Consider the following 20,760-nt stretch of genomic DNA (forward strand, 5'->3'; position numbering starts at 1 on the left):
AGAGTTAAATAATAATCATCTTCGTGATACTGTACTATCAAAATAAAGGGACATTTTATTTCAATTTCTGCTTTACATTTTAGTTTAAATCAGCTTTCTTAAACACTGTCTTGATAAAGCACACAAAGGTTTATACAACTTGTCTTTTTATGCTCCCACTTTCTGATGGTGATTCATGCCTTTCATTGACCTTAACTTTGATCAACCCATGAACTATGGTATCAGCTAATTTATTATTTATTTCTGTGTGTAATTTTTTTCTTTTTCTTTCTTCAGAGCTTCAGGAGACCAGCAGCACAAAGGTAGCTTAGCTTTTTTAAAATTTTATTTTGACTGAGTCAACTTGAGTGGTACTTAATTAAAGTGCTCTGTCACCCTCTCGAAGAATATTTTTGAGTCATCTGAGTAAGTTTTAGGTACAATAGATATTATTTAGGGAGACCCTGAATAAGTCAGATGATTAATTCAGAATCCCCATCAAATATTCTCCCAGCTTAGAATATTTTAAACCTCTGGTCAACAAAAGCAACTGCTTTTATGGTTCTCAAATGGATAAATTTATGATCTGAGGCTAATGGACTTTGGTTCATTTCCAAAAGATCAGGGCATTAGATAGAATTCATATTTAATTGATAACTGCACAAACTTTAATACATTGTTCTATATTATAGATTATGCAATATTAAGTCATGAATTTTGAAACATGAGTGCGCCCTGATGATGTGTTATGTTTGTGCAAATGTGTTATGTTTGTGAAAATGTTAGAGCAGGAAGAGTCTTTTGAGACTATCAACATGTTTGCAGATTAAATCAAACAAACCAGCTAAACACACACACACACATGCACACACGAACACGTGTGTTCGCATTTGAACACCCTGAAAACTAAAACCAAGTAACCATGGTGTCTTGACTCTACTCCAGGGTTTATTCATTCATTTTCCATCATCCACTGGCCTTCCTGCCTCAGTCTCTCCCTGCTATATACAGTTCGCCCTTTCAGATGGATCTTTCTAATGCTCAGATCGTATCACCACCATAATTTAGAATCTGGACTTGTTCCCTTCTGTCTGCACAAAGGTGTGCCAACCTCCAACCTGCGCAGTGCCTTCCATGATCTCATTGTCCTGTTCAAGTGTCTATCACTTCGTGTAGCTCTTCCGTAATGTCTGCTTCTCCAAGCCTTTGTACACGCTGCATATGCTAGTCCCTTTCTCTGAAATACCCTTCCTTCCACTTTCTGAAAAATTCTAGTTCATCCTTCTATATCCAGCACCCAGGTTCCTTCATGAGCCTTTCCTGCCTGCCCTCCACAGTTAATCACTCTCTACTCTCTGCTACATCTGAACTTTGTTGTATTTCTTTTGTTCCCTATACACATGTTTGCATTTTTCAAATCCAAATATTTATGTCTGTCTTTCCTACTAGATTGTGTGTATGTCCAGAGTGAAGCTGTCATTAGTTATCTTTCAAACTTTTAATCTCTGCCATTAATATTGAGAGAGCAACGAGCCTATCACGGCACCTAGCAAATAACAGGAACTGAAAAAAGTTAAATTGAATTGCTTAAAAATGCTCCTTTTAGCTGAGTAATATATTCATAAGAAGTTAAGTAGGTGATTAGCATCCTAAAGAGTATCCTACTGAGCTAGGTCACCAATTACCCTCTGGGACGGACTCGTGGATGTGCTATAGAGTTTGCATCAGTAGATTTCTGATTGCACTGTTGTCTGGGCTCTGCAGAAATTCCAGGTATGTTTGCAAGGCTCCTGATTGTGCTTGAGTAAAAATGGCAGGGCACTCAGGTGTTCACCTAAAATATTTGAGTTTTGAAAATTAAACTGTGCCATAAAATTTTGTTGGGAAAGTATTTGTGACCTTTTCTAGGTCAGCTACCTTTGATACAACAGCCAGAATGGCGTGGGATTTAAACTTGCTCTGCCTGGGTTTGAAGTTTAGTTTTTCGTTACTGCCTGTGTAGCTGTCAGCACATTGCTTAACCTCTGAGTCCTGGTTTGTTTACCTGTTTAATAGGGGACAGTACCTCATAGGACTGGCGTGAGGATTGTGTAAAGTTGACATGGTAATGAATGTTAAGTTTTTAGGACAGCGCTTAGCACTGAATGAAATCTTGTGTCCTGCTAACCTGTGTTTAGGTGAACGCAGAACACCCATCCAGCTTGTTTCATTACAAAGGCTTTGGAGTTAGATGTTCCATTATTTACTTATTATATGACTTGGGCAGATTACTTAGCCTCTGCCTCTTTTTCCCATCTTAAAGTGGACAACATAATCTGACTTAACTTCATGGGATGAGAAATAATATGAAGCATTCAACCCAGAACTTAGCATATAGTAGTAGCTTAATAAATGGTGACTATTACTGTAATTGAAAAAAAATGCTTGCTATTATAATGTTAGAGATGATCTAGGACAGTGAAGAGGAGGCACCTTTAAAAAAGAAGGGTAAGCCCTTTCTTAGCAAATAGAGTTATTTGGCATAGTTTTTATTTCATTTTAAAATTGTTTTCCATAGCCAGAAATAACTAGCTACTTCCTGGGTTTGTTGTCATTGTTAATGCTGTACTAAGATCCTAGGTGCTTCCAAGGTTGCCTGTTGTTTCAATCCACAGAATTAAATGTAGGAAGAGTCTTGGCTTCCTTTTAACCATTTGACATGAGGAAATTCATTTCATTACCTAAGTCTGTAATATATAGGGTGTCCCCCAACAATGTATACACACACTTTAAAAAAAAAAAAAAATCTCCTTATTGATTTCAGAGAGAGAGAGGAAGGGAGAGGGAGAGAGAGAGAGATAGAAACATCAATGATGAGAGAGGCATTGATCGGCTGCCTTCTGCACACCCTGCACCAGGCATGTGACCTGACTGGGAATTGAACCCCGATGGCCAGCTGGGCTACACACTCTGAATAATTTATAAAGGCAATATTTATTTATTTATTTATTTATTTATTTATTTATTTATTTATTCTCCTGATTTTTTAAAAAAAAATATATCTTTATTGATTTCAGAGAGAGGAAGGGAGAGAGAGAGAGAAACATCAATGATGAGAGAGTCATTGATCGGCTGCCTCCTGCATGGCCCTGACTGGGGATCGAGCCCACACCCGGGCATGTGCCCTGACCGGGAATCAAACCTTGATCTCCTGGATCCTAGGTTGATGCTCAACCGCTGAGCCATGCCCAGCCAGGCAAGGCAGTATTTATTAAAATACATCTCATTTTCAAAATTGAGCTACTTTCTGTTAAAGTGTGTATACATTTTTGGGGGGATACCCTGTATTTCTACCTGGAAATCTCAGTTAAGAATTAACATGCAATTGTTGGGGCAATTTAGACAACTAATGCAGAGTAGCCTGAGAAATGCTCTTAGTACTGCATTCCCCAGTATCTCCTTCATGAGGCAACAGTCTAAACAGAGTGCAAAGAAGACAGCAAGCTGGGAACCTCAATAACCATCTCTTCTACACAAGGAGCTGCTCTTTGGCACCCCGTGGCTGACGGAGGCTGCCTTGTGACACACTGCCGCTGTGTGGTCCCTGCCCCCAAAGACTAACCTACTCTAAGCACTTCAGAAACCACTTGCATTTGTGAAAATTCTATCTGTAGTTTAAGATCCTTTCATTGCTCTTTCCAGTAGGCCCCCCCAACTACTTCAGAAAATTTTTCCCTCCTCAAATTGCTATTTTTACATCTCATTTGAAATGTGTTTTAATTCCACTTTTCTTTGTTACTTTATATTGCAGTAGCATTGTCTAAAAACCTGTAAGCCAGGCCGACAGTTTCATGACAAATCAATGGACACAGACTGCAAATTCCAGCATGCATCCACGTTGAAATGTTGAGGACAAGTGACAGATTGCTAGGCATTTCAGATGTTTATTGTCCTAATTGAGTTTTCTTCAGTAGTTCAGTTTCAGTAGACCAGAACCTTGCTGAGAGGAGATGAGCACAAATCAACTCTCTGGAGTTGTAGCAGTTCAGTGCCTCCCTGCCCGCCCCACCCATCCCTGCTCTGTTTTGATGTCCTTGGGCTCCATGTGACAAAGGATTCTGTCAGCCTGACATTGCATGTGATCTGCCACTAATGCTTTTTTTTTTTTTTTTTTTTACCCCCATAGAAGAAATCAGACCTTCCCAGAGCAGGGAGACTTCTTTGTCAGAAGATGAATGGAAGGTGTTAGTGCTGACAGGAAACACAGGGACTCGAGCCAATGTCACACTCTGGGTGTATGGAGATGAAGGAGTCACTGGACCAATAAGTCTTAGCAAGGACAGCCCAGAGCAGCTCTTCCTTCCAAGACAGCAGGATGAATTTCAGGTAAACAATATCAGCAGTAACACAGTTTTTTCAGTATTTCAAAGGTATTTCTATAATACAGAAGGATATGATTGTGTGTGCATGTGTGTTCTGTAAAATAAATCTTCAGGTCTATTAGAATTCCCACAAGTTATCCTAATGCCTGTTGTAATCATCAAAGAAAACCTTTTTTTCCTCGCATATTCTTATACAAACAAGGAAAGTTGTAGAAGAAATTGCTTTCTTTAAAGATAATTTTTTTAGGCCATTGGTTTGAAATTGTCCCCATAAACCATCAACTTCAACTCAAATTGTAACTAGATTTAGAGATTCTTCTGATAAGGAAAACTCTTTTTTCTGTGTACTCGCAGATACTTTTAAATGTTGCTCAACTGAGCTGTATGGTGTGAAATCATTTTTCGACATCTTCAGAGGCCGTGTTTTGAAGCCCTGCCAAAGTCCATTCGAATATCTCTCTGTTTTAATTAGCATCAGAGAACACTGGGCTGCATTGTTTTGAGTATCGATGGTTGCCTCTCCTAGTTCCTCAGGGCTTTGGACAGATTTTAATTAGGACAATTACATTCCACTTCACTAATCCCCCCACCCCTACCCCCACCCCCACAGGGTGAAAGCTGTTAAACATCAGTTGTGCTCCCTGGAGAATATTCCTTTGCATCATGAGACTGGATAGAGAATGACTGAGGCCAACTCAAGTCACTGGAAGCCAAGGCTCTTTCAGGCTACAGTACCTCCCAATCACTAATACCCACATGGTTTCTAGATCTTCAGACCAGAGCCTGGCATTCTACTTCTGCAATCATTACATGGGTAGTGAGAAAAAAGCTATCATGCAGTCATGAAGGAGCACTTTTGATCAATGCGCATATGCATTTCAAAAGATTATTTGAAGGTGCTTGTTTAGAATTCACTATACAAATGTGATGGTTAGATCACTAGGCCACCCCACAGAGGTCTGTGATCGCCCATACTGTATCTTGTGGTGCTTGTATTTGTGTGCTGGTAAATCCTGTCAATGTTTTTCTGGAAACATCGACCCAGGGTCCAATCTTGGAAAGGATGGTATAGATTCTCAGTATTGATTGCACATTGGAGTCTCCTGAGGAACTTTAAAAACTACTGCTGCCTGGTTCTACTTTCAGAGATTCTGGTTTATTTTGTCTCGGGTACAGCCTGGGCATTGAGATTTTTAGAAGCTCCTCAAGTGTGTCTAAAGTGCAATCAAAGTTGAGAATCCCAGTTATAGCACTAGAAGACAAATCAGGTGAGCTGGATTGGAGTCCTAGCTTTCCATATATTCACTGTGTGACCTTGAATATTTCACTTATTTTCTCCAGGCCAGCATTATTTTTACGTAAAGAATAGAGGCACTGATATCTGTTTTTTTTTCTTCTAAGTTTTAGGGTAGTCTGATGACCAAAAGAGAAAATATATATACATTTAAAAAAATCCTATTGCCATATAGGGAATGTAGTAAATGGTTAAGAACAGAGGTCTTGGAGTCATGGAGACCAGGTTCAAAGCCTGATTGACCACTCATTAGTTCTGTGACCTTGAACAGATTGCTTATCCTCACTAATCTTTAATTTCTTTTTTAGTAAAGGGAGGAGCATGAAATACTTACTAAAAAGGCTTTTTTTGAGTTTAAAAGAATGTCTGGGAAGGTCTGTGATATGCACTGTCCCTGGTAGATGGGAAATGCTCTACGGACATTATAGTTACTGAGGACTCTCTCTCCTGGTCAGTGGCATCAGCATATGTTTTCTTCTAGCTTCTCCTATTTACTGTGGAGTGAGAGCAACGACTTACTCAGCTCTAAGCTACTACTTCAGTGGCAGAGATCAGGGATGGGCATGAAAGACCCCTAGTTGTTTAGGGCTTTGTGGACCTCAGGCCAGCAACATGGGGATCACCTGGGAGATGGTTAGACACGCAGAATCTCAGGCCCCGCACCATATCTACTGAGTCAGAATATACATTTTAACAAGATCACCATGTAATTTGTATGTACACTGATGTTTGAGAAGCACAGTCTAGGGTCTAAGGTGTGAGTGGGACCTCTGGATAGTCTGAGAACCCTAAATTAGGACTAGCCAGCTCATTCCTATCTGCTCTCTCTTCTGCAGACATTGACTCCTTTGTTTTTTTCACCATCATCATTTGGCACTTTTTAAAAAAAATATATGTTTATTGATTTCAGAAAGAGGAAGGGGGAGAGAGAGAGATAGAAACATCAATGATGAGAGAGTCGTCATTGATCGGCTGCCTCCTGCAGCCAGCCCCCCACCTAGGGATTGGGCCCGCAACCCAGGCATGTGACCTGACCTGGAATCAAACCCCGATCTCCTGGATCCTAGGTCTATGCCCCACGAGGCACCACTTCTGAATTAGTTTTTCATTCTCTTTTCCTTTCTTCTAATCCTGAAGTGAGCACATAGCCATTTTGGAGGACAGTGGGGTATTTCTGATCAAACAAGCAAGGGTTTGAATTAGACTTTTGAACTTACTAGCTATGCATCCATCTGTTTATCCTTAGGTAAATTACTTAACCTCTTTCAGTTTCTTCATTCTGCATTACTCTTACAGGGCTGCTCTGCAGATTGGAAGAGACAGTGCATGTCAGGCACTTGCTCCCTGGCTGGCATATAGCTGAGCTCATTGCATGGTAGTTCCATTCTCCAGGGTAACAGGCAGACAGGCATGAAGTCACATATACTTTGGTAACCTGACTGGTCAATTAGCCTTTTATTTTATTTTTTCCCTTAGATTGTGTAAAAAGAGTAAGTTTGCCCTTAAGTGCTAATAGATTCTTGGGACAAAAATAGTATATCTAAAAGTTGGCTTACCTCAGAGAGAAACCAGGCTCAGACTATGGGATAACTTCTTACTATGTCTGCTGACAAAGCTAGTTAGAGTTCTGCCACTGAGACCAACTCTGGGTATAAGAAAGTGGGGGACAGGGGCGTTGGCTCTGGGGGATTAAGAGCCCTCTGTTTCTTCCTCCCAGTGAATGCCAGTGTATTCCTTCCTGACCTGGTGTTGTAATAGCCCCAGGGCTGGTCTAGCTCTACAGCCTATGGGGGAAGTGATGGTGGCGGGAGTTTAAGAGAACTTCTAAGTATAGGAAGTGTTATGAAAGAGGAATTCTGATGGTTTCACTATTATTTAAGCTATTAAATAATAAGGTGGTATTTCACCGTTTTTAATCCTCACAGATTAAAAAAGTTCAGTGTGCTAGACATTAATTTACGATAGAGAAAATGTCAGCTTATTAACCTGTCTTCCTCACTAGATTATAAATATCTCTAAGTTAGGGACTGTGCCATTAATTTCATCTTTGTATACCTGTGGCCTTGCACAATGCCTACATCAGTGTGTTAAACAGACATCTATTTAGTTGAACTGAAATTGTATGCAGTGGACATTATGTCCATTTAACAGATAAGAAATTGAGAACCAGAGATGTAAAACACCATATTTTACTCGGATTACAACAGCCAGGATACCAACTGAGCTCAAAGTGATTCCAAAGTCAGTTTTCCACAGTGCTCCCTAGATTAAGAAATACTCTTGGACCATATAAAAAACTAGCCAAGGATATATACTGTGTGGGTGGGTTTGTGTCTCTTCCGTGAACTTTGAATATCTGTGTCTTTAGCCTATGAGACAAACAAGAGGATTTTCAGAGTAGAAGGAAGTTCTAGACTCATTGGTACTTTTCCTTAAATCTTTAGAACTCACCATATTTAGCTTTGGTGAAAATTGCTTATTTTCTTAAAATGAGAACTCATGTTTATGTCATTGGAACTCAGCTCAAAACACATTGGTTTCTAGGGAGACATGTAGTCAGAGTACTGAGCATATGTCTGTTCATATTTATCCTATTCTTTCATCTGACTCCTGCATATTTTTAGTCAAGTCTTATGATACTTTTGTCTTCTATTCCATGTCTGTGGAATCCACTGATGGCTTCTTGAGAGGGCTTAATTTTTGGATTCTGAAAGGGTCCCTGAGAGCTTTTCAGCTATTAGGGACAAAAAAACTCCATTTGGTAGGAAGAAAAAAGGTTAATGCACTTATTTTAAAACATTCTGCTAATTTTTTCTTCTTTGCATTTCATTCAGGTTGAAATAAGAAACATTGGAGAGATATATAAAATAAGGATTGGACATGATGGAACTAGTGACCAACCTGAATGGAGCTTACAGAGGGTAATGTTTTATATTTGTGTTTTATAGTTATTATGAAAAGAAACAGGTTTCTTTAACAATGAGAGAGATAACATATTTTTCTAATTGTTGTTATTAATGTGAACAAATACTTGTAAATTTTTTTATTTTTCAATCATAGTTGACATACAATATTATATTAGTTTCAGGTGTACAACCCAGTGATTAGACATTATATAACTTTACTAAGTGATCCTCCTGATAAATCTAGTACCCATCTGACACCACACATCGTTATTACAGTATTATTGACTATATTCCCTATGTTGTACTTCACTTCCCCTTACTATTCTGTTACTACCAATTTGTACTTCTTATTTCCACCACCATCTTCACTCATCTCCACAACCCATCTCTCATCTGGCAACCATCACAATGTTCTCTGTATCTATGAGTCTGTTTCTGTTCTGTTTGTTATTTTGTTTTTTAGATTCAATTGTTGATAGATTTGTATTTATTGCCATTTTATTGTTCATAGTTTTGGTCTTTTTTTTTCTTCCTCTTCTTAAAAAAGACCCTTTAACATTTTATGTAACACTGATTTGGTGGTGACGAACTCTGTTAGCTTTTTCTTGACTAGAAAGCTCTTTATCTGTCCTTCAATTCTAAATGATAGCTTTACTGTGTAGAGTAATGTTGGTTGTAAGTCCCTGCTTTTCATCACTTTGAGCATTTCTTGCTGGTCCCTTCTGGCTTGCAGTTTCTGTTGAGAAATCTTATGGGAGCTCCCTTGAATGTAACTAATTGCTTTTCTCTTGCTGCTTTTAAGATTCCCTCTTTGTCTTTAACCTTTGCCATCTCACTAATGGTGTGGGCCTTTTTGGGTTTATCTTGGGGCTCTTTGCTTTTCCTCGACTTTTATGTCTATTTCCTTAATCAGGTTAGGAAAGTTTTCTGTCATTATTTCTTCAAATAGGTTTCCCAGTCCCTGCACTCTTTTTCCTTCTGGTATCCCTATGATGTGAATGTTGTTATGTTTGATGTTGCCCCAGAGGCTCCTTAAACTATCCTTATTTTTAAAATTCACTTTTCTTTGTGTTGTTTAGATTGTATATTTTTATGCTACCTTGTCTTTCAAATTGCTGATTTGGTCTTCTGCTTTATTTAGCCTACTTTTGATTCCACCTAATATATTATTCATTTCAGTTACTCTATTCTTTATTTCTGATTGGTTCTTTTATATGGTTATATGTCTCTTTTTATGCTTACTATGTTTTTGTTAAGGTATACAAAGCAGACAGGTTCTAAATGACAAAATATTTGCTTCTTTGGGCTGTTTTTTTATTTTGTTAAAAAATCATTTGAACTATTTAAAATTAACCAAAGAACTTATATACATATATCATAAACCATGGACACAGACAGTAGTGTGGTGAAGGCCTGGGGTGGGGGCCGGGAAAGGTGCAGAGAAGAAGAGGTCAATGGGGATAAAAAGAGGACATCTATAATACTTTCAGCAATAAAGATAAAATATCTATCTAAATATATCTTTATCAATAAAGATAAAAATATATATCCATTGCATTAATTGAAGTGGCATTGGTTAATAACATTGTAAGTTTTCAAGGGCACAACTCTATAATATATCTGTATATTGCACTGTGTGCTCACCACCCAAAGTCTAGTTTCCCTCTGTCACATATATTTGCCTCGCTTTACCCTCTTCATTGTCTCCACTCCTTCCCTTCTGCTAACCACCCTTTTATTGTCATGTCTATGCATTTGTTTTGTTTGTTGCTTCCTGATTTAATCTATGTATCTATCTATCTATCATCTATCTATCTATCTGGCTATTTATCTATCATCTATTTTTTAATGCTTAATTTTAAAAATTTTATTTTTCAATTACAAGTGACGTTCAATATTATACTAGTTTCAGATGTACAGCATAGTGGTTAGACACTTATGTAACTTACAAAAAGATCCCCCCAATAAGTTTTGCACCTACCTGACACCAAGTATAGTTATTACAATATTGACTGTATTTTCTAAGCTGTACTATACTTTTTTTAGTTTCCACCAAGATGTTAATTTATTAACATTTAGAATAGTATTATAAACATTATTGGAGTATCAACAACAAATATTATCTGACTCTTATCAGGTTTTTCTCATTGACCTACATAGATCAATGTATATGTGTGTTTGTGTGTATCTCTTACTCTTATAATTACACATGATCTTTTTACTTCTGCCTTTTAACCTTTGTGATAGCTTTAGTGTTGGTTGTTCAACGGCTTTTATTATGTGTTTGCCTTTGTCTGGGCTACATGTGACTTGGATAAATTGACTGAAACAGGGTAGGAATGCTCTAGAAGTTTCTTGATTCTTTCGAGCCTCTGAATGGAAGTGAGAAATAGGTTTTGGTGTGTTTGTTATTTTTAAACTCCTACTTTTTGTTATGATATAATAACTTACTTGATATGAGCTCCAAGCAGTCTTGAGATTAGCTATACTAGGTAAGAAGCTGTTTATTTACTTTTGAAGTTTTAAAGCATCTTATAAATATTTCTGGTTCCTGTACATTTTCAGTTACTTCTTCAGGGTTCTATAAAGAACCATGGAAAAGAAAGAACAAGTTCTGAAGAGCAGTAAGAAAAATAGTTTGTTTTTGAGGATTTTCTAGTTCAATGAACAGCAGGAAACATCTGCTACTTATTGTCACAAAATCTCCAGTCAAATGTTTAATCTCAAAAAACTCCAGCAGTTTATAGACATATTCTAAAAGTTGTGCTAGCTTATTTGAACCAAAGATAAATTCTTGTACTTGATGGTCCTTCAGTCAGTTGTAAATACCATAATCGATCCTCTTTGTATAGTCCTTTGTAATAAATGGGGAGTCATCACAGGGAACAGCGCCAGAAATAAGGAGAATTAGAGTCAAGCTTTGACTTTGTATCTTATTTATAAGAACACTTAGAGTGTTCTGTGAAAACACAGTTAGACTTAGAAGAGGTTATGTTTAAGCTAGGTACTGAAGGATGGGCAGATTCCACAAGGGGATGAATCAGATGAGAGCTGTTGTAGGCAGAGATGCAAGTGTGTGTGTGAAACTCTGAGGTGAGCAGGAATGTGGCCAGGTTGTGGCCACAGTTCTGCCCCATGCCTGCTTTGGTGACTAATATGAACACAGAAATCTCTTTTGGAGTTTCTCCTATAGATTGCTTGTTTGCCAGTGGCTACAGGTAAAACTGAAAGTTTTGAATTAGCCTATTTCAAATCTTCACGTCTCCATTTCCTTATCTATAAAGTTATAAGAAATTAAAAATTCTAATTGGTGATGGTTAAAAGAGATGATTAAAGTAAGTCACTTAGCGTAATACCTGACAAAAAATATTGCCTAAAAAGCAACAGCCATTGCTGTTACTAATGAGGATAACCACCACCACCACCAGAGCGTGCAGTACCTTTTGGCAATCCCTGGGGTGCATTTAGAATTTTGAGTTCTATGAGAAATTGGAAATCGCATAATTTGGTTATTGTTTCTTCTGACCTCAGGTGACCATGAAGCATGTGAAGGGCAAGAAGACCCTAGATTTTGTGGCAAATGCGAGGTTATCGCGAATGCAAGCAGATGGAGACATTGTTTGTGAGCTTCCAGTCATAAAGGGAGGACAAGCTGTTTTTCCATGTGTGTTGTCATCGTCGGTAGTGTCTTTTGCACATACAAATTGTTTTGTAGTGGCTCAAATTTAGTTCTGAGCTACTTAATTACAGAATATTCTTTCTATTTCTAAGAGAGTTGTTTTACCCATTGAAAGGTAACTTTTTCAGCATCACAGCACAAGTCAGCTGCAGTCACAGGGGCTGAGGCTATGACAAAGGGAAAAATGTCATGTCTGTGCTTCATCTGGCTTTGCCTGGGGCCAGTGGTCACCTCATGTCATGACCTCACTAGCGATATAGTTCCTCATCAAACCCTACATAATTTTAAACTTTAAGCATCATGTATAATAACATTGTCACCCTTGCTGCTAAAATACTAAGCATGAGATCTTTTCCTATGTCATACATAAAAAAAACAGCCTTTAAAAAAAAATCTTTTATTTCCCTTTCTGAAAAAGCTATTAAGCCCCCTGGGCATTTGTTCATGGTGCAAAAATGCCCATTTGAAGTGAACATTAATAATTGAAAGATCAGAAATCTCTCAATAGATACAGAATGTCCAGATTAAAGGAATTCTCTCTCTCTCTTTTTTTTTTTTTACTCTAGCCTGACCCATGGATCTGGGTTCTGTTTGTATGAATGCCCATGTAATGGACTTCCTCTTGTTTCTCTCGCTTTGCTTTTCCAGTAGTGAGATACCGTGTTGATGTCCATACCGGGCAATTGAAACAAGCAGAAACGGAGTCTGAAGTTTCCCTGTGTCTCTATGGGGAGAGGGGAGACTCTGGCCTTAGACTGCTGTACAAATCCAACATGCCAGTCAAATTTCAAAGAGGACAGGTGAGTCTGCACAAATAACTTCCCGTGTTCTTAGCTCTCTCTCTGAAGGTGGCCATGTAAGATTAAAACTGAAAGGTGCTTGAAACCCTTCAAGTTTTCATCTCAGGACATCTTTCACCTAAAAATTAGTGATAGTGTGAGAAAATAAAAAGATAAGCTGAGGTGAAATCAGAGAAAAATATATATGAACATGCTCTGTTGAGACTGAAATGTACAAAGCATTGTCTACAAGGCGAGGATATAGAAAGGCCATTATAGTACATTTCACATAATAACACAATAGCCTTTCTTTCAAACATCTTGCATGGAGCCAACTGTATCATTTTCACATGTTAAAGTCCTTCACTATTTCTTGTGTCCTTTATATATATGTGTGAATCTTTCTATGTATTAGATGCCTGAGGAGTTGTGGTAAGATATATAATCAATCCAGTTAATGTTTTTTAATCGTCACTGAGGATATGGTTGTTTTTTAAAAAATGATTTTAGAGAGAGAAAGGGGGAGAGAAGAGAAACGTCGATGTGGGAGAGAAACATCAACCGGTTGCCTCCCGTGCGTGCTCCAACCAGGGATCGAACACGCATCCTAGTGTGTGCCCTGACCGAGAATTGAACCCACAGCCTTTTGGTGTAGGGGACAATGCTCCAACCAACTGAGTCACCTGGCCGGGGCAATCCAGTTAATTTTTAACGTTATCTTTTTGTATATAGAAAGAAAGTGTTACTTAGAGGGTCTGAAATTAAAAGTAGACATTATGTAACCCAAGGGTATATTTTTAAAAATGAAGGCTCCCAAACCAGTTTGAGAATGCTGTTTCTCATACTTTTCTGTAGTTGTAGTTCATGAAATATTTTGAAACATCAGAGATGTTAAAGCTCACCTGAGCCTTTATTTATTTTGGCACGTTATACAGAAGCTTTCATCAGAATGAATAGAAAAGCTAGAACTGGTATGGAGGAGGGGTAAAATAAAATTATGCCTAATTTTTCCTGTTAAAATGAATTCTAAATTTTGAGCAGAAACACAATTTTATATATCGTGATATTGCTATTACTATTACACCAAGTGATCAGTGAAGTTATTTACTGAAGAACCTTCCCAGCTTTCCATTAGCCCCAGACTCTCACCCTACCTACCACTTTGTGATCAGTGGTGAAGCCTCAGTTTCTTCTGGCCGCCTGCTAGTTGGCCGCCTGCTAGTTGGCCGCCTGCTAGCTGGTCACCTGCTAGTTGGTTACATGCTAAGATTTGACAGCATCCTCTTGATTAGTCTTTTCCAGTTCCATTGTGCATAGCATTTACCACAGAGTGGAGAAGGTGTATTATAGCTTGAAATTAAAATTGCATTCAATGCATAAATAAGGGTAAAAATGGAGGTTTAGTGGCATGGTTTTAAAGTTCAGAACCAGAGATATAAAAGTGTTTTCTTCCCTGGTTCATTATAGATCTCACATTCTTCTGTTGTTTTCCTCAGTGCCTAGAATGTAATGGAAATGCTGAATGATTGCAAGAATCTTGCAGTTGAGAAACTGTGGCAACAATCTTTTTGTTTATCACTAGTATAATTTCCTACCAGCCATAACTCACATCATTTAGTCACTGATTGGGCTGGTTGTTGTCATTTTTTCTACAAAGTGTCCAGCAATGTAATCAAAAGGCAGCAACATACATAAAAGACCTAGTTTAATTCTATCTTCAGAACTTGTTACTTTAAGAAATAAGAAGAAACCAGAAGGCTGATTCAGGAAATCTTTCTAGACCTTGAGGACTTTGCTCTAAGGCAGACCATAAGACAAAGACTGGGGTACAGGTAATGTATCTGGGACGTGATCCCAGTGAGTACCTCTGAAGCGAAGAGTGGGGAGAGTGAGGCAAGAAAGGGGGAAAAGCCAAAATAAGGACATTAATGAGTTAGCCATTACTGGACCTTTTTTATGCTAGGGACCTTCAGAGAAACCCTGCAGAACACCCGCAAAATTGTCCCACCATGCAAAGTCCTCGGGCAAAGAAGCAGTGAGACGTAGGGGACTGAGAAAGCACGCTGTCAGCATGCCAAAGCCATCTGGCAAAGGAGCACATGAACCCAGGGATGGACCTAGAGGACAGGGGCCATCGGTTGTATCTGCTACAACAGGTGATGCATAGTATGAAATGTCCCTTTAGAGGCACACCAGAAAACATGCACAACCATAATCTGATTTACAGAAATATTATGGGACTAGTAATGGTTTTGGTTTGGTCTAAACAAGAGGAGATTTCCATAAAGAACATGGAACCAACAGCTGATACCCGGTAGTGTATCTTGAAATACCAAAAGTGAAATTTAACCAGGTAACAATGTATGAAAATAAGCAATCCTGAGTTTGCATTTCTCCCACAAAGTCTGGTAACAGTGGCTCATAGTCAACTGGCATTTCTGGGAACGTCTCAGACTTAATTAAATTCATGACCCTTTTCTCAGATACTTTTAGGGCGGTTACTCCCAACAACAACCTTTGAGGAAGTAACGTGTGTGAAGGAGTGCTTTTTATTCCAGTCAGTATAGCGTTTACTTTAGGTCCCACATCTCTCTGGAAATTCAGTAACTTTTGACATGACAAAGCAACTCTATTTAGAAACGAAGATTCCAGGACACTTGAGCGCAACAAACCCCAGAATGTGCTCTATATTATTTATGGAGAAAGGAATAGGAGAGGATTTTTTAAGAATGGAAGGAAGAAAGGGAGGGTGGGAGAGAGGAGAAGTTTGTTCCCACGGGCCTCAAAGCAGATCCGCACTCACGGAAACTAATGTGCTGCCTGTGAGGCCACGTGGCTGCCAACCTGATCGCCAAATAAGCTGCATCACAGGGGCAGGAATCCAAGCAAGAGAAAAGCCACGGACTGGAAGCCTTTGTATCAGGGTTTATTTATTTGTTACAGTGGATCCTACTACAATTGGAGAAGATAAAACTGCAAGAGAGAAAGGAGCACAGCAAGAAATATATTTTTAATAGATAAAAAAGTAATTTGCGTATTTTTCTTCCCTTATTACCCCTTTTGAGGCCGACTGGAGTAGCATTATCTCTTTTAAAGTATTGTGCTGCTGCTGGCCGTCCTTGGGCTATTATTATTACCTGCATCTGTCATGTGCTGGACTCAGATGATTCCTGTGGGGTTTTTCCTCTGTCTCCTGCTCCAGACGGATACATTTCAAGTCGAAGCAGTGTCTCTTGGAAAGCTGCAGAAGGCGCTGTTGCGCTGCGAGGCCAGTGACAAGTCGCAGTATTGGTATTGTGCAAAGGTCGTCGTCAGAGAACAGGGCACGACGTCTGAGTCCGTCTTCACCTGTGAAAGGTAGTGCTGGTCTCCATGTACCTCAAAAGAGTGTGTTGCCATGTGGATAATGCTGTGTGTGTGTGAGCGTATGTGTGTGTTTTAGGTGAGTGGATTTGTGTCATTTATTCAGTACTCCACAGCATGTATCACTCATTGATTGTTTAAGTAAATAACCTATCGCTAAGTTTTGCAATTAAACATTTTCTTGTCATTTCTCGGTATTTCAATGTGCTATAGATCATAAAAGGACCAAAGATTAGCACTGAAAATTATTACATACATCGTGAGAATATTTGTTTAAATGTTGGTTTCTTTACATTGCTAAAATTGTAGTGATATAACAATTTCATAAGGGAAGTAAGCAAGGACAGTTTTCACAGAGAACTCTCAGAACATAGCATAAGAAAGACAAAAGACAACGATTAAAATCTAGATAATTTGGGCTTTCCCTTGAGCCCCATAATGGTAAGTCCAGGAACCAACTCCCTCCAATTCTGACCTGGCCCTACCGCCTTTAGGCTTAAAACCCTTGCTCTCTAGATTCTTGCTGAGTCTCTTAAGAAAACTCCCAGCTTGCTAGCTAGGCACTGATATTTATTGTCACTTGGTCTCTCAGTCACAGGGAGGAGCATGGGTCCCAGACCCATCAATGCGATTGAATAAGACTAGGTTTCCACGTGAAAACCCAATCTATTGTGGAAACTTGGGCTGTATTTTGACATTTTGAGTCTTTAATGTTGGGAACTGTCCTACAGCCTTTTTTTGTAAATAAATAATCATCAGGAAATGTGGCAAAAAAATTAGGCATAAACAGGGGCATGGAAAAATTCAAGGGTACACATTTGGAGATGCCAAAACATGTGCAACTTTAATTGCTAAGAAAAAATGGAGCAAAGAAAAATGAGTCAATTCAACTAAAAATACTAAGCATATGCCACTAAAAACTGCAAACCCAAAAAGGATTGAAGATGACTGTAACTGAAAAGGGGCCATGAGAACTACAGTGGGCTCTCCCTCTTTTTCGCCTTTTCGGTCATTACATTCGGTCAATTCCTTTTTCAGAGTGCCTGTTTAATTCATTCCTCCTTTTCTGTTATCACTTCCTCCGCCCTAACCAGTGACCTTGTTTCCTTAAGCCTAGTCTATTGTAATAGTCTAACTGCCTTGATTTTTACTCTCCCAGTGTACCCTGCTCACCACTTCCAAGCTAATCATCTGTCTGATACTTACTAGCACCATTCCAACTTTAGCTTATCATTTCATTAATCTCCATTGCCTACAAAAAATAACCCAACAAAACAAAACTTCGTGATCCTTCCATTAAGGGCTTTATACTGTCTGACTCTATTTGCCCCCCTCCAATTTGTTTTTATAATTGTCCTTCTGTAAGATCTTAGTGAAATTAGACCACCTATACATTACCTGAACATGTTTTGATTTTTTTTGAGTTTAAAAAAAAATCTTTATTGTTGAAAGTATTACAGATGTCCCCCTTCCCCCCCACTGACCCTTCCACCCTGCCCCCCCCCCCCCCCCCCCCGGCCTAGTGCACTATTGTCTGTGTCCCTGGGTTATGCATATATACATATAAATTCTTTGGTTAATCTCTTCTCAACCAGCTGTGCCACACCCATAGGGTGGGACTTAGCCTATATTTAAAGGAAGGAAGGGAGGAAAAAAGGAAGGAAGGAAGGTGTGACAGAGAGGGAGGGACTAATAAAAAACAGTGGAATCCCAGATGGAAGAAACCTTGGAGGTCACCTGATCTTTACAGGAGTCCCATCTATATCAATCTTCAGATTTGCAATTAAAAGTTGTTTGTATATTTGTTTATTTTCAAACTAATTTGGCCTACATATGAAAGGTTTTATTTTCTTTTTCTGGGAAATAGAGGGGAATGATGATTAACATAGATAAGAAATGATGTTACATTTTTGATAAAATACAGAAATGTAAAATACAATTTTTATGGGGAAAAGAGAGTAATAAAAATTATCATGAGACAGTGAGCAATCATTTAACTTTTTTTGTCCTGAAAGAGGCCACTGTGAATAATTTCTTGCTATTCTGAGCATGTATTTGCGCTGCTGCAGAATTCTGTGGTCTTTGTCAGTCTGAACCATTCCCTAGTACAAAAGTGACAAGTTGTGGTGGTGGGAAACTGACAGAATGAGGCGCAGGGATGAGTCTTGCCCTTTTTTTGGGATGGGGGTGGAGACATAGAACCTTCTTACGTGCATTTAGTATTTCTTCTGCTATATCCAGTGTGAGTCAGTGGTTGCCATATCTAAAATGTATCACAGACAAGATCTAATCTACATAACTTTTTAAATGCTCTTTTCCCACTGAAACAACCCACATATTTTAGGGCAAGATCACTCAAACATATTCCATGGTTGTCCACTTTAATCTTAAAAGTGTAGGGAAAAAAATATTTTTGCCTTGACTGGGTGGCTCAGTTGGTTGAGCAACGTCTTGTGCACCAGAAGGTCGCAGGTTCGATTCCCGGGCACATACCTAGGTCATGGGATCGATCCCTGGTTGGGGCTCGTACAGGAGACAACTGATCAATGCTTCTCTCTCACATCCATGTTTCACTCTCTCCCTCTCTCCCTTCTTCTCTTCCTTAAAAAAGTTTTTTAAAAAAAATCAATAAACATATCCTCGGGTGAGAATTAAAAGAATGTTTTGTTTTTGTATTTGTGTTTTCTACTTAGCTAGGAACTCTGGGTTATCTTGGCTGTTTAAGCATATTTTTGCTGGTGACTGCATAAAATGTATGGTGTTCTTAGGCAAGCAAGCTCCTGGCTTTTGAAAAATGAAGAGATGAGCAGTACTGACAGCTCAGTAGGACTTTCTGAGCTCACAGTTCACTTCTCTACTCCACCTCTAGCATCATCTGGTGACTCCAGTGTGGTGGAGTAAGTCCCACAGCTCAGCCTCTAAATACCTTGGTATTCTGGGGTCCAGTGACTCCCCTTCAGTAACCACCACATCACCCTACCCCCACCTTCCATGTCTTTTCCAGCAGCGTCCCGTGCTTCAGCCACATGGACTTTCATCTCTGGACCATTGCCAATGATATTTCCTCTCCCTCCGGTGCCCTTCCTGACCTCTTGTTTGCCTGTCGAACATCTACTGTCCATCCTGCAGCTCAGATATCATGTCTTCATTGAAATTTGTTCTTTATTGTTGTGCGTTCCCCCATCCTTGCCATTCAGAGTTGGTCAGTCTCCTTTTCTCCAATATCTGTAATTATTTTTTACAACAACTCAAACGCTTCGTGAATTTATACCTTTACGCATCTGTTTCCTTCTTTCACACTGGAAATTTCTTCAGCATGGGCTCCTTGTCTCTTGTGCTCTTGTCCCCAGCACCTAGTAAAGTGCCTGGCACACAAGGGGTGCTTTCTAAAGGTTTGTTGAATAAAAGAGAGGAATGGAAGTAGGTCTGAACGTGGAGTCATTTGAATAACAATAATTGTGGTTATTGTAGTGAGGCAGTAACATTTATGTGCCACTTAATAGCACATAAAATATTTTTATATGACTATTCATTTCAGCTTCACGACAGCCCTGCAAAGGAAACTAAGCTCCAAGAGGGTAAAAGCACAAAGCCAGTGAGTGGGAAGCTGGGTTTTCTAAGGTCAGCCTTGGCTTTTTCTGCCACAAGGAGCTTCGAACACAGAAGTTTGGTGGTGGAGAGGGAAGCTGCCAGGATTCCCGTTATTCTAAGTACATTTTCCAAACTGGTGATATTTTCACCAAATTTTAAGGTAATACTCTTTTTGGAGACACTGAAGAAAAGATATTAAAGCTAAGAGAAAGCAAGACAGAGGATATGTTAAAGATACGGGATGTGTTAAAGATAGAGGATTTATGAAAATGGTGGGTCTTAGTTTTCTGTGCCTAATTATCCTCAAACCCGGCCCGGGTATCAGGTTCACAGCCTTGGATGCGCTCGCCTCTGCGTCCCCGTGGTGAGGGGAGCGCGCTGCATTTACTGGCGCCGCGGCTGCGTTGACCCTGCTCGCGACTGAGGACTGGTAAACCGGAGAGCTAGGCGGTCAGCGGGCTTCTCAATTTATATATTTTATTCTCCAAGCCACAGTTGTGATATCATTCTTACCACAGTGATGAGTACATAGTAGACTGGATCAGGCTTGACTCAAAGCTATTTTTATAGTTACCTTTTAATGTTCAAAATCAATGCAGAATCAGGCTTATTGTAAAAAGAAAAACAAAAATTAATTTTCTCTCTTTTTTTCTTTTCTCTTTTTTCTTCAGGTGGCTTCCTTTTATGTCTCAGGGCATAATTCATTCAGAAATTGAACTTTATCTTCAAGGTGAGAATTAATGAAACCTTCAATACAAGAAAGTACAAGATGCTTTTGATAAACCGGACATCACGGAACAAGCCCCAG

At 39.1% G+C, this 20,760-nt stretch overlaps 1 protein-coding gene across 1 annotated transcript in view; it reads left to right on the forward strand.

Moving 5' to 3' along the window:
• LOC107533119 (lipoxygenase homology domain-containing protein 1-like) overlaps positions 1–20,760 on the forward strand; it is a 104,218-nt gene that overhangs the window by 39,708 nt on the left and 43,750 nt on the right. The window contains exons 16-21 of the mRNA XM_087825600.1: positions 4,145–4,344; positions 12,072–12,162; positions 12,868–13,019; positions 16,201–16,355; positions 19,130–19,258; positions 20,624–20,682. Of these exons, the coding sequence (XP_087681726.1) occupies positions 4,145–4,344; positions 12,072–12,162; positions 12,868–13,019; positions 16,201–16,355; positions 19,130–19,258; positions 20,624–20,682 (786 nt within the window). The remainder of the gene's footprint in view (positions 1–4,144; positions 4,345–12,071; positions 12,163–12,867; positions 13,020–16,200; positions 16,356–19,129; positions 19,259–20,623; positions 20,683–20,760) is intronic.

The sequence above is a fragment of the Miniopterus natalensis genome, chromosome 16 (genome assembly GCF_054644295.1).
Source record: "Miniopterus natalensis isolate mMinNat1 chromosome 16, mMinNat1.hap1, whole genome shotgun sequence".
Taxonomy (NCBI): domain Eukaryota; kingdom Metazoa; phylum Chordata; class Mammalia; order Chiroptera; family Miniopteridae; genus Miniopterus; species Miniopterus natalensis.